The sequence below is a fragment of the Rhea americana genome, unplaced genomic scaffold (assembly GCF_003343005.1).
Source record: "Rhea americana isolate MKP2758 unplaced genomic scaffold, rheAme1 scaffold_66, whole genome shotgun sequence".
NCBI classification, from domain to species: Eukaryota; Metazoa; Chordata; class Aves; order Rheiformes; family Rheidae; genus Rhea; species Rhea americana.
Window position 1 is genome coordinate 1,035,327 of NW_028186823.1, and position 14,642 is coordinate 1,049,968.

Below are 14,642 nucleotides of genomic sequence, written 5' to 3' on the forward strand. Positions count from 1 at the left end.
TTAAATCACACCAGATGCAGTGAGGACACAGTTGAGAGTTACTCTGTAACACTTTAGGCAAAGATACAGATATCTTCACATTAAACTGATTGTTCAATGTTTTCTGGTCCAATTCAGCTTAAAACCAAYACTAGCTTCTACGTTACAGAAGTTTAAAGTCCATTACACAAGCTTCTGTGTTACCAAAGCTAAATGTCTCTGAATTAGACCCTTATACAGAGGAAAGTTATGGAGTACAACTAAACAGCATACATAAATATATATATCTTATATTTAGCAGATCTTTATTCTTCTCCTTAATGACTTTTGTTGGTATTAGTGAGATACATAGTTCATTCCATTTTCACTACACTCAGAACATTAACAAGTTACCATTATTCATGTTAATATACTAAGTTACTTTTAGCAAATCTCTTTTAAAAAGTATTTAAAAACATTTTTGGAAAAGTAGAAATCTATATTCCAGAAAACCAAGTGGTACCAGGATAGTGTGGACTCCAGTGCTTAAACATCCTTTAAACGAAAACCCATCGTTGATGACTTTTGTGTGTGGGACTCAGTGCATCTCAGCTGCTGGACTTGTGTTCTAGTCATTCTTCTTGCTGGTGAAAAGTCTTCAGACGCAGCTTACCTTGCCTTCCCATTGCTAGACTTCCAAAGGTTATCATTTCTGGACTGTATAAAAAACCACGTAGCTTTGACAGTAGTTCATTTCCTACCTACTCACACTTATATGAGTCAGTTTTATCATACCACTGAGAGTTCATCTTCAAAGTCGGCTGAATGTATCTGGAAAAATGACTTTGTATCTCAAAAATATCAAGAGTACCATTCAGATCTGGATTTCTATTAAAAACTGTGCACGTTTAGCAAAAATTATGCTGCTGTAAAAACAAAAGGCCTGCTCCTTGGCCTGCTCATAATACAAGCTACAATGCAAGAGATTACACCAACCAGAGGGCTTTTCTCTGCTTTTTTTCCTAAATGCAGGCATTAAAAGCAAAGTGTTACTAAGCTTTTCCTAAGAGAGCACACAGGGGTGTGGCATAATATACAGTAACCAGGAACAAAAACAGTAACAAACAATTCTAGAAAATGCTGCATATTAGCAGCATGCTTGGTTTCTGAAACATAAGGAATTGCATGGAAGTTGTCAAGATGAAGACCACACAGCTTGATCATTGAACTGATCACTAGATTCCAAGAAACCAAAGCAAGTTTAAAAATACACATGACAACAACTGCCTAGAAGGCAGAGTTTTATCATCTGTCAACAACCAGATGAATAAAGTGCATAGCAACTATTGTAACAGTTTCTTGAAAAGAGAGTACAACCTTTAGCAAGTCTCAAAGTTTGTAAGCTTGACACTTATCCATATGTTTTGCTACATGTGTGGCTTCCCTTTTGTTTTGCTTTTTAGCTTCACTGATCGAYCCTTCAGCACTGTCCCGTGATTTTCGCTGCACTTCAAATGGAATGTGCTGAGATCTCTGACTGTTGCCTAATATAAGTCTGGAAGCTCTTGTCACCAATTGGATGTTCTCTAAAAGGAAAACAAAATTGGAAAAAGCGTTATACATAGAGTTTTCTCTCAGGACACCAAAATCTGAGAATGGAAAGTGAACAAGCAAAACCTCTGCCGTAAGTAAGATTTTCAGAGTTGTATTTGTAATGATATTCTGCATCTAACTTTAACTGGAAGAACTGACCTGCAGTTGAATTGAATTCCTTTTTCTTTTTATGTCAGCTGTGCCCCAAACTGCTTTGTTTATATGTATATAAAATAAGGTCATATAGCTGTATCAACCACTCCTCCTAGTTTTAAATAGAGTGGAACTATATTAAAAAAGAAAGCATTTAAAAAATCCTTTTAACTCTTTAAAGTATCATGCTACCAGCCCCAAGTTAAAAATCTTACTTTGTATGTATTTTTTGATCTTTTTTGAATATAAATAGGGTGAAGGCCAAGCAATAAGTAAGTGAATTGCTGTTTCCCAGGACTGTTTCTCTGCTTGGACACCCATACTTACTGGCTTCCATATTTTGTCTTCTTAAATTTATCCCTCTTATATTGAGCATGTTCCTGCTCTAAAGTTCCGACACCTTCAATAATGAGCTTTAGTGTTTTATAAGTCTCCTTAGGGTCGTCAATGATAAATGTTGAATATTCTTCTTCTTCAGGCCCATCATACACAGATTTGCTGCCACAGGCCTCTGGGGAAAAAAAAAAACAGAGTACAGAAATAGGTAGGAGTAGGCATCAGATAGGTCAGAAAAAGTGGAAGAGGCAGACTAAAAATACTCAGTCTGGGGTTCACACAGGCCAGCAGTTCCTAAACTTAGTTTGCCTCAGCATGACCACCACAGCACTGCAGCTGACATCAACGGCGACTTCCCTGTCCTTCTGCTGAGCTGCTTATAGGCACAGGGGCTGGTCTGTGCCCACTCTCACCTTCTAGTCTGATAAGGAAAGGGCAACAAGCCTGGCAGCTGCTCCCAACCTTGTGCTAAGCTGGCCTCTGCTGTGCTAGTAGTGCTCCTATCTCCTCTTGGAAAAAAGACTGAAAAAAGATAAAAGGCAGGCCAGTTTTTTTTTCCTGTGCACATAACTGAAGCAGCTCTAGTACCACCAGCAGTACCATGCACACCCTTTGGGAACTCTAACACAGAGCAAAACATGCCACTTCACTGCAAGACTGGCCTGCATGAAATCAAGTACTTTCTTGTCAGAAGGCAAGACAGGAAATGTTCATAAGCAGCAGATAAGCAGCAAAGCATGACTCTGCACAACAGACTGAATTTGAAACAGAATTACAGGTTGAAATAAGCATGGAAGATGTTTTACTGCATTATCCCCAAAAAGAATGAGAAAGCAAGAGTTAAGTAGAACATGTCACAACTATTGACTGGCTGCCTGCTAAAGGAAATGTTCTAAGAAAGGGTAAGCTGTAACATTACCTCCTTATCCCATCAGTGAACCTTGCTGCGTAAGAGACCAGAATACTGCTTATATGAACATATGCAACATTTTCATCACGTGGTCTACTTCTACATTGTAGCTGACCACATTAGAAGCAGGGGAAAGAATATTTTACTCTTGTCTTTACTTTTCCTGAACTTTATATCTTTACTGCTGCTTCAGTCTCAGCTTTCGATTTACCTTCCTCTTGCAGTGCTGTCTGTGCCAGACCTGTGTTCTTTTCCCTGTTGCTGAAACTAGACGCTGGCCCTGGCACTGAGGATTTGGAACAGGGGAAGCTGGGCATCAGTTCAGGCAGCTCGGAAGTGTTGGGGGATCTTAAGTTTGCAATTGCATGGCAGCCAGGAATGGATTAAAGTGCTTTCCAAGCTGAAAGTCTGACACCACTGGCTTATCTCATATTATAAAATAAACTACTATTTAAAGGTTAGTGCCACAGTGAAGGCTTCCCTGCCACTCCCTGTACTAAATTGGGATTTCAAGTCTGGCACCATGTACACCGGATACTTTTCTTGGCATGCCTACCAGTACTAACTTCCTCTGCTGTCTCTTCTAGCTTTGATCCTTCCTTTTATATCTCTGTTCCTGTCAGTTTTTGAGTGTTTCCCAGCCCAAACTTCACTTCTCATTTCAGAGATGTCCACAGGGTCAGCTTTCATTGATAACTCCAAAACAGCCTGCCTAAAGAAGCCATTTGGATCCAGCCTGTTCTTGGGAACTGAATTAGAGAATGTGCACATGGCTTCTGGTAACATAAAACCATGTTACACTGAAACCTCAACTTTGCTGGTGTTTCTTTTCAGTATCAGTAAACTTCTGGTTTAGTACATGCAGTGATTTATCAATTTAGATCATGTAAGCTATGCCCTGAGCCTATGCTATTTTAGGACACTGTGGTTAAGACTGTATTTTAAACAACTGTTTAACATGCAAATAACTTCGTACAGACTATGAGATTGCAGAGTGTGCCAAAAATAATTCACTCAACTGCCTTAAGGCAGCAGGAGGGAAAATAAGTCAAATAAGGGCCACAATATTATGGGCATGTGATCTGCAAGGCTAGTCTAGCTAGAACATACAATTTTTCAAAGTACTTTCATCTTGCTAAATGTTTTGAAGATGCAAAGATCTTTCATCCTCACCTTGCATTTTCTCCAATTTTGACATATACAAGTTGAAAAGAGAGTAGATGCGCTCAGTTTCTCTATCTCCATCTATATCCAGTTGTATATTTGCTGGCAGGCCTCTGTAAGGCATCAGGAAGAGAGAGAGAAGTCAGATTATATATAGTGCATTATGGCATAAAAACACTTAACATGTGACTTTCATGCTTAAAAGCAGTGACGAAAGCTCTCAGATTGTATGTAATGAATCTTGAAACTTCCCCATTTGTCCCAACAGAAAAGGTAGACAAGCCCAAAATGTCTTCATATCCAGATTTACCAACATATTTTCACTCTGATTTGAAAGAACAGACTTCACCAGTGTCCAGACATTCTAGTGAATTAAACTGCTACAGCCAGATGGAGGAGCTAAAACACTGAGTTCCCAGCTCTTCAGATTTTACATTCTGAGACTAGCAACCACTACAGACTTGTTGCCTCTCTGCCAGTCTCCCAGAAACTGGATAGCACCTCTTCTTTTAACAGAGGCAATGGGGGGGGTGTCTTAGAAAAATATCAGTTAAGAATTAAATCTAGAAGCAAAAGCTTCTCAGTTTCAGAAAATTTATAAACAACAGAAAGTTGCAGGAATTTCTAGCATTTGTTCTGGCACAGTTGGCCAGGGGAAAAATAACTTATCCCACAGGGAATTCCTATCAATGCCTTGAACTCTAAAAATGTCAACATTTTGACCACGATATGCAGATACTGACAGCATGAGGAACAGCAACAAAGACAATCTCCGACAGTGTTCCTTGTCAGAGCTGAAAACTCCATAGTGCTGGTGCACCTTGCAGATCTTCTTGGCAACTGCACATCTGTAGGTTACTTTGCAGAGACACATCCCCTGGCAATATCTAGACCAATGCCATGTTGTCAGTCCTTACCCTGTGCAGGGTGTGCAGCCAGGAGTGTTATCTGCAGTAGCTTTACAGCAAAGCCAGTGGCCATTAAGATAAGCAGAGGGATGGTAGACTGTCAGGCGCTTCTTGTTGCATTGGCTAACTTTGGTGAGTATATCAATCCAGTCCTTGGCTTCCACACAGTTATTTGCCTGGATATATAGGACTCTTCTTTCAGGCTGTATCACCTGGAACATCTGCAAACAAGGAAATAAGACACAGAATAAGCCACTGGTATGAGTCAAATTTAAGACTGGCCACAGACTGAAGATTTATTACAGAAAGAAAGAAAAAAAAGCATATGAAAAGAATGCACCAATAAATATATTTCAATATAAAACTAAGCAGCAAGTGTGCCCTTAAAACAACAAGGCTTTCAACCTGGTACAGGAATAAGATCCTGTTCCTGAGGGAGATGATTTAAAACCAGCTATTAGCAACTTGCTGAGCTGGGCCTCTGCAAGATTTGCTCTCAGCCTCAGGGATGCAATTTAAATCATGCTGCAGCTCCAATTTTTGGAAGGCTGACAGAAGAAACGAATGCAGGGCTGAAAGGAAATGCACTAGTCAGCAGGGGTCAGGAAAGGGAAAAATCAGAGTTTGGATTCAGCCTTGGCGACAGTTTTGCTTTATTTAACGCTGTCAAATCACTGGTCTTTTTAATATGCATTTCAGCCCCATTCTTTCCTTTTAATAATTCCTATGCTTCTATGCCYCCCAAATATATCTGCTATTAGTAAATCACAGCCACACAGTTTTCTGGGCAACTCTCTAATCACCTGTGAGGATGGTTCAAACAATGATACTTGAATTCTGCATTATAGCTTGGGCACTCAAAACCTAAACTAGACCTCCATTACCTGTTCAAAAYAGCTTGTAACCCAATATGGAACAATTGCATTCATTTTCTTCCTCTTCATCACAAGTTTCTGATGGACAGCCCTAATGCTTGATTACATTGATCTTACACTGAAGTAAGCTAAAGCTAAAGTTCATGACCTTAACCATAAATGCTCAGAAGGCAAGGTGTCAGTCATCTTCATTTCCTCTAACTTCTGCAAATACTTAATTTGAATAGGTTTTTACTCTCTGTATCATCTACTTTCCCACTTGAATATTCAACTCATCAGATATTATGCTACTCATACCATATGGAGTATTATTTTCCAAATAGCTGGTTCCTCTGTGTTTTTTTTTTCCAAAACAAGCACACACACAAAAAAACTAACAGGTACCTTTGTGCATTATGAAAACCTGAAACATTGGCCTGTTTCCTTCACCTAGCAGGTTAGGACAATGTTGCTGACTGGCACAACGTTGTTGACCAGCCACAATCTCTTCTCTTTTTGTGATACTCTTCAGTGTGCATTCCTCAAAATGGCTTGCAAATATAATTGCTAATTCAGGAGCAAATAGCTTTATTTTAATTATATGTCATTTCTGAAAAGAAACAGAAAGCTCCAACAGTCATTTCCCCAGATTTTGTATTTCTGTGAGTGTGGGAGATCAATCAGAAAAGCACAAAGGCTACCATAATACCAATGGAGGAGCTGCTACCAGCAGCTGTAATCAGTCCAACATCGCTAAAATACATACTAAAGAGAGAATTCTTTTATTAAAACTTTTGAGGACATAACTGGCTACTTTGAGTTTAGAGGTTGGGGAAAAAAAGAAAGAGGAAGACAGGATTGTGCAGTTTAACTCTCATTTAGCACAGAACCACAGGAAGAAAAAAAAATTAACATACTGCCAGGCTAAACGGAGCCACCTGCATTACAGCAGAGGAACAGATTTAAGGGCTATGGCTTTGCGTAAGAAGATACCAGTCTAAGTGAACAAACATATGGCAACTGTTACTCAGAAGCCAACAACTAAGCCAAGATTTTCAAGTGGTTGTAAGACCTTTACACTCTCAAAAACAACAGTTGCTCCTTAAACAACACTGAAGATGGTAACAGTACTTAGAAAAACAAAAGCACGCCATCTTCCCAAAAAGATATTAGCTCCCCAGAACCCAAAAGTCTACTTTGGATGATGAAGGCTGCTTGAATTGTGATGCACAGACTTTCTGACTTTTCTGCCAGACATGCAGACTTACTAGAAGTGAGGAAAATAGATCTGGATCAATTCTGAGCACAGATGCATGCAGAATATTAATACAAACCTTGGATTTTTAATCACACTTAGCACCTAAGATGGAATATCCAGTACAAATACATCTGCTGTGTTTTTTGAGAATTCTGTCCTTGCCGTGGTATTCTATTTACATATGGCAAGATAAAYGGAAATATATTTGCAAAGGAAAGTGGCAATGATATTTTCTACTACTTATGGAAAGACTCTGCTTTTTACTTTCTTGAATGAACATCGTCTTCATTCCCTAAGCAATACTGAATGTAGGCATCCAAATAAGTCCAATTTCTGTTTGTAATCAGAGTACTATCTTCTGACTTTAGCAATAAAGGGATATTTTTCCTTAACTAATATCTGCAATAAGGGGATTCTGAATGCGTTTTAGCCCAATAGAATCAGCGTAAGTTAAAGATCGTCTTCACTAAAGAGTTAATCAGAGTTACAGCTCAGCTCAGCTTCATACACAATAACTTTTATGTTAACTGTGTGGCTACTTTTAGTTCAAGCAGGCTACTTTGCAGAGCACTGAAGGCAACAGTTCAAGTGAGTCCTACTCGCCACACATTATCATTGTCTTCTGATAGCTTGAGAATTATTTTGCAGCTTTGCTGCTTTTGCTTATCTTAGGAGGAATTAACATGAGGTTATAAAAGCCAAAGCCAGCTACACAGTGAAAATGTGCTCTAAGAGCAAGTGATCTGGAACTTGTTCCATCTTTTAACAGAGACCTGGTGCCAAAATAACATCTGAAGTGGGAAAAATACCGTAAAGTTGAGCAGTCTCATTTTGAAAAAGCACTGTCCAGAAGACAAGCRCAGGGCCTAGTATATAGGGTAGGCTTGAGCATTGCCCTGAATGGTGCACAGAAGCAGTACAGATAGTGGGAAAGACTTAAAGGCAAAAAAGCTGAAAGTCACAGCCATTTTTGTGTATAAAGTAGTCTGGAGTAGACCTGTGTGGGGTGTTTTTTTTTTCAAATAAAACTTTCTAAAGGTTGTACGCAGTTTTACAGGCAGGAAAGTATGAAGAAGGCTCCTAATATCACTTAAACTGATCATGTCTAAGAAGTGTCCTGGCACAATAGATGATATGTACAACATACACAGAAACTGGTAGCAGTGCTCTGTGCATGAGAAATACAGCTGTATTTCCCCTAATGTGGCAATCAAAATGCTGCACCATACTGGCACAGCACAGATGTTATTCAAGCACATGACCTAAACCAAATATATATGCATTTTCATTATCCTACAAAGAAATTCTGATGGTTAGAGCAAGATGATATGATTCTTCACAAAAAATAAGCAGTAAGTTTCTTCCCAAGAGACAGTTCTGACAGAAAGTGCAGAGACTCGATTATTTTACCCATGTCTGACACTATGGAGTCAGACAGCTGATCAGCAGTGGTAAGTACTGAGTGTGCTGCACATCACGAAACCCAAGGACTGCTGACTGGGCTGTTAAGAATCTGAATGGGCTGTACTTTTGGAAACTCTTGCTACTATATACAGAACAAGCAGCTGTGGTTGTACATCTTTCAATAGAAATCCAACCCGCGTTACAAAAGGGAAAAAGGCAGTTAGGTTGGTGGATCCAGACCAGCCTAACAAGTAAATTAATGAAGATGACCTACTTACGTTTTTCATTTTAAAGGACTCCTCCTCCAGTCTTTCCACTGCCAGAATGTTTTCTATTGGAATGCTACACAGAGGGTGGTCACCTGCAGAACAGACACACTGACACTGAGCAATTTGTTCAAAACTCAGCTTCACCCTCTCTCGTTACGCTAAGCACTGATTCAGTTTCTTTGAAGACTACTGTGACTGCACAGGGGAAAAACCTTTAACGGAAGAGGGTTTTACTGGTGTGCCCTTGAAGCAGTATCTTAGTTTCATTTCTGTTTTCAGCTGTACTAGGTTACGCTAGCAAATCTTTTAGAGATGGACTACTGCAACAGGACACAGTATATTTGCTGATGAGGTGACAGGGAAAAAAATAATTCCTGCCAACTTAGCTGAACTAGGTTGGTAGTGGTGACATAAGATTTCAAAGCTGAAAATGAATTGACGACTGGTAGCCTCGAGGCTTTGTTGAATCTGAACATGTTTCCTCACCTTTCTCATCCCATATGTACATATATGATGGAAAAGAGTGGTATTTGCATAGCACTAATGAACAAACAGAACCAATCTAAGAAAAGCAAGATTCTTGATACTAGGCAACAWTAAGTGAACAAATGCTTGCAAGTTCAAAGTTTTCAGTCAAACGCCTGCCTACTGCAGTCTATTGGGCCAATGCTTCAGAGTTTATGAGAACCAGCTGAGACGCATTTGACAATGCCCAGTAAAATCTAAACCCCAGTGTAAGGTATTGAAGCTCCTGAGTTTTGTTTCCTCAGGTAATCTGCTAAATGACTGTAATGCCTACAGATTTTATTAATAACTGATACTACACAAACAATCAAATAGTCCATCAATTAATATGATCCTGTGCTATCCAAGAACCTTCTCTAATAATCAGTACAGATATACTAAAATGTTGGCAAGGAAATACAGGCTGACAGGACTTCTCTGCACTGTGCCTTCTACAGTCACAGATCTAGACCTCATTGTTCTGTTCTGATACAATCTTCATGTTTAATCTCCACTTTTATGTATATATATATATTAAAAAAAAAAGGCAAGCCTTTGTTACCTTTGCTTTTCTGATAAGTAAACTCGTGGTTTGTCAGGCGGAACCATCTCTTCTTGAAGTTTTTCATACCAAATCGTTTTCTTCCCTGTGCTCTTTTGATCATGAACCTAGTAGACAGGATAGTTGTTACACCAATACCCTGGATAATCCATAAACATTATTTTTATATATATACATACACACACACACACATATAAGCAAATATTTTATATACACACACACCCGTGATGGCACTTGGAAAGCTTTAGGAGGGAAAACGCTGTGTTTTCTAACTACTGAGGCTTTGTCTTGACAAGGAAAGAAAAGGTTTGACAGATTCAGCATGTCTGTTAGCTAAGTCTGTCCTTTTTCCAAATCTAGATAGGGTAAAACACATAGCCTGACTTGTGGTCTACATGTAGACTCTAATTGTTACCTAAACTGTAGCAACGTTTGCCCTTTCCTCAGTTACAAATTCAGTTAGAGGATTTCCTCCTACTGCAGGAAAAGGGCAGAGCATGGCTAGCATGGATTTCCTAAGTCTGATCTACCTCTACCATTATTTTCAGCTGTGAGAGAGCTCAAAAGATTTGGAGTGTTTTTAATAATTAAGAGGCAGGTGTAAAGTCGCTGGGAGTAAGAAATCCGTGCCTTACATGCTTTATTCACTCACATGCTCTAGGAAAACTCAGGATGTTCCACAAATTCAGTTGCAATTGCACACTGATCCTACAGCTGGATATATGTTTTTAGTAACAGTAGAAAACAACCTAATTGTTGAAAGCCATAACCTTTTGTGTGTGTGTGTGTGTGTGTGTGTGTTGGGGGTATCATGTAATGAACTGTCATCCTCAGTTATTTTTGAACTTGAACTGGCTTACAAGGAACTGTGACGCATCCAGCATCTTCCAAGCTACTAAATAATCCAAAAGTTTAATTTGTGACTTTGGAAAGCCTGAAGACTTCACAGTGCTCAGCATCACCTTGGATGAAAACCATGTGCGCATGTGTGGTAGGGAGTTGATAACAGCTACTCTACGCATTGTCCTAGCTATCATGAAAAACACAAAATTGTTTAACAGAGCCACTAAAAACTACTTACTATAGAGTAGTTTTTAAGCAGGTAGGAAAGCACTCTACATTACACAAAGCACACACACGATACAGAGAACAGCGAGTGATTCAGCTGAAGATTTTCAGTTGCAGACCTACAACTTTTGGAACAACCAATATTGTTTCTCACTTATGATACCTAGACTTGGGAACAATTACATTATATCCAACCAAACAGCAGTTAAAAGCTAAAACAGAAACTGAAGTTCCTTCAGACTAATGATTTTGTGACCAGTTGGGCTGATGGATGCCTGCTGCCCATTAGCCTGTAAAGTTCTGGGGGCAAAAAGGCTGACAAGCACTGTATGCAGCAACAGATCCTTTTAAAACTAGTTACACACCATTCTTGAGAAGCTCAGTTACTATCTCAGACATTGTTCTTGGATGGCTTGAGAAAGATTTAATAAAACCATATGACTCAGATCCTCATCAGGGCCCCAAGGTCAGTGGTAACTTTTGTGTTGTAAGGTTAAGCCAAATTTCAAGAGAAGAGCAGATATCCTTTGGTGGACAATATGCTCTTCATTTTAGTTTCTCTTCCTTCTCATGCAGACACTTGAAGGTCACTTACAACTGAAACCATCCTAAAGAGCCTCTCCCTTTCAGAAATGCACACTCCACACTGTAGAGCTGAGAGCACATTTCTAATCAAATTCTTCCTAGCTGTTTAAAATTACACATTATATGTTGTATCAGATACTGGATATCCACAGAAGAGATCTGTTTTTGATATGAGAACAGGAAGCTTTGAAGATCCAAGGCTACCTTCAGCAATTTATCCAAGAGAAGAGTATGCTTTTATTTCCCAAAGATCGGTGACAAGTATCCAGAATCACATAGGATTTTCAAAGTCAATTTAAAGGATTTCTTTGTTTTTGATATTCATAGAATGTATAAAAACTTGGAGCAAGCAGTCAGAAACACAAAGGAAAAAAACATGAACAACATTTCAGTGCTGAGTGGACGGAGAAACTTTCTATTCTTGTGTTTATAGTAGATCCAAGCTTGGATCTGCATTAGCTTTGCTTGGAAGTGTCAGCACGCCCCTTTCACCCATGAGAACAACAGGATTGCACTTCTTTTGGTTCTCTTCCTTTTGGAAAGAGCCAGACAGAAGGCTGTAGAGCAGCGATGGCATGATGAATGCCAGCACAGCACAAGCGTCAGTGACTAAACTTGGGTATGGTACATCCACTCAAAAGCATATATGCTATAGCTTTCCATCTAGATACTCTTTTAATAGAAAAAAGGGTAAATTAAGAAAAGGAAATGAAAAAAACAAAAACAATTTACTTGAATGCTACTTAAGTGCCTAGAAAACGTATAGCAACTTCTTAGTCACATGCAGTGAGGTCATCAAAATATGTACACTGAAAATTAAGCAAATTTCAGTAGTTCTTGGATCCTTTACCTAAAAGCTCTTGATTCTCTACTTTCAGTAAGCATTTTTTTTTAAGGGGGGAAAAAAAAGGAGGAGTTGGTCAACATCAAGAAATAGGTAACAAAATAATCTCTGCTGGTTTTCCATAGGCATTTCAAGATTACTAAACAGAATACTTCCTTCCCAAAGTTATCAGACAAGTCTGTTGCTGTGAAGGAAGGACACGCTGCTGGCAGGTAGCTATAGCAAAGCACCAACTGCCCCTACTATCTTACCTGCATGAACTATTACCATCAACTTTCTTTATTGTTAGTTTAAGAGTCCTTACAACAGCAGCCACAGGCCGAGCAAGAAAAGACAGAAAAAAATCAGACAGGAGCAAAAGAAAGACAGAGGCAGAAAAAAGAATCATGTTTTAGAGTTAGAGGAAAAAAATGTTACAAACTATACATTCATTTTCAAAAACAAAAGAATGATAAATGCACAGAATTAAAATAGACAAAGTGGCTTTTCGGGACAGACCCTCATTAAAGAAGCAAAGTGAACTGCAGAGGCTAACTGAAGTGGTAGTCATGTTCTAACTGCAAACCTCATTTTTCCACGACTTACAACTGCCATGAAAGCTTACTTTCAGCAGGGTTTCAGCTTACTGAGTTCTGACAGGATGAATGTGAATTTTCACTTTCTTCCTCCCAGCCCAAAGAAGCTGTTTCCACAATGCACTTAGGTGATCTTACCAATTCATTTTTTAAAACAGGAAAAAAAAATGTCAAAAGTTTGTCCCTAAAACTGAACTAGCATATAGTACTTTAAAAAACAAAACAAAAAACAAACAAACAAACAAAAACCCTACTAAAACCAGAAACGTTCCAAGTCTAACACAAATTTCCTCAAACAGCCATGGTAATGGTTAACATATGGATTTTTTTTCCTTTCTTTTTTCCTTTTTTTTTTTTTTTTTTTTAAATAGGGCAGCAACAGCAAAACAAATTCCATTTGCAGGGTTTGCCCTCATCAACATATTCAGCATCTGTATTCACAGTGGAATTTGGAATTTTACAGTTTTTGTTCACTGGAATATAAAAATTGAACTTGATTTTAACACAACATTGATTTAAGTTTATTTTGCCTTAGCTGTGCTAATTAAGTTCCACAAGTTTCTATTTCCTCCACATGTTTCAGAACATACTAAAATTAAAATGTTTAAATCAAATGAAATGATGTTAAAATCAACTATAGCAGCTGCAGAGAGTAGAAAGAGCAATACAAAAAACTTTTTGACATGTTTCTCTGAATGTATGGATGGAATGGGGGGAAAAATAGATAGCTGTCTTAAAATGGTAATAAGCACATAAGTAATAAGTAAAAGTTTTTGTTGCAAAGGCATACTTACCCTTCTTTAAGCAATATAGGTTGCTCTATGCTCTTGTGATCTCTCCTTCCCGATGATGAAATCAAATCTAAAAACTAAAAGGTGAAAAAAGAAAAAAAAGAGATACAAAAACAGTACAGCACTATCAAATTAATTTCTTTAACACCTGTATAGTACTATGCTACAAGAAAATACTGTAAAAGTAGTTAAATAGAAGGGTATGGCAAATGCTTGAGGAATCTGGGAGGTTTCCTGGGTTTTACACTAAGAATAGCACAAATGCTCTTAAGTGCAAAAACTGCAGATGACCAGCCCTTCTTTTTATGCTTCTCCTTTATTACACATATCTTTCACTTCCTTTTGGACTAGACAGTTTTCATCGCAGATCTACAGCATCCTAAAATGCACAAGTCTCAAGATCTAAGCAGCAGTTTGTTGATGTAACGTAATTATTAAATAAAAGTAGATCCAAAAAGATTCTAATACTGACACGTGTACAATTAGATGCATGTTTCTTGAATACAGAGTCTGATTTTTCTTGCACACATTTGCTGATTTTCCAAACATTATCGATGCAGTCTAAGCTTATGAACATCAGCTTCGGCTTACTGTTCAAAACGGTAAGATTTTCAGCACATGCATGCATTACTTACATTTTTTACTGCATCTGCATATTTCTGCTCATTAAAATAGTCATAAAAAGTAGCCATGTAGGATTCCTTGAAGCTGGCCTGAAATACAAAACCAAAACCATAATACAGTTTATATCTATAATATTATTGTTAAGAGCAGTAGATCATGAGGCAAACCATCACAGGTAAGAGGATTTTTTTCCTGGCCATAAGAAAAAGAAGCAAAAACTACTTCAATGTTGTTCAGCCTGCATTCAGTAATATCCAAATTTTTCTTTCAAAAAGGTAACAG

At 38.3% G+C, this 14,642-nt stretch overlaps 1 protein-coding gene across 3 annotated transcripts in view; it reads right to left on the reverse strand.

Annotated features, from left to right (window-relative positions):
* Positions 1-261: 261 nt before the first annotated feature.
* RASA3 (RAS p21 protein activator 3) overlaps positions 262-14,642 on the reverse strand; it is a 182,000-nt gene continuing 167,619 nt past the window's right edge. For all 3 annotated transcript variants that reach the window (XM_085320869.1, XM_085320870.1, XM_085320868.1), the window contains 8 exons: positions 14,372-14,449; positions 13,740-13,813; positions 9,874-9,980; positions 8,817-8,899; positions 5,032-5,243; positions 4,124-4,227; positions 2,032-2,215; positions 262-1,544 (listed from right to left, as the gene is read on the reverse strand). In XM_085320869.1, coding sequence (XP_085176995.1) covers positions 1,469-1,544; positions 2,032-2,215; positions 4,124-4,227; positions 5,032-5,243; positions 8,817-8,899; positions 9,874-9,980; positions 13,740-13,813; positions 14,372-14,449 — 918 coding nt within the window. In that variant the 3' untranslated portion in view covers positions 262-1,468. The remainder of the gene's footprint in view (positions 1,545-2,031; positions 2,216-4,123; positions 4,228-5,031; positions 5,244-8,816; positions 8,900-9,873; positions 9,981-13,739; positions 13,814-14,371; positions 14,450-14,642) is intronic.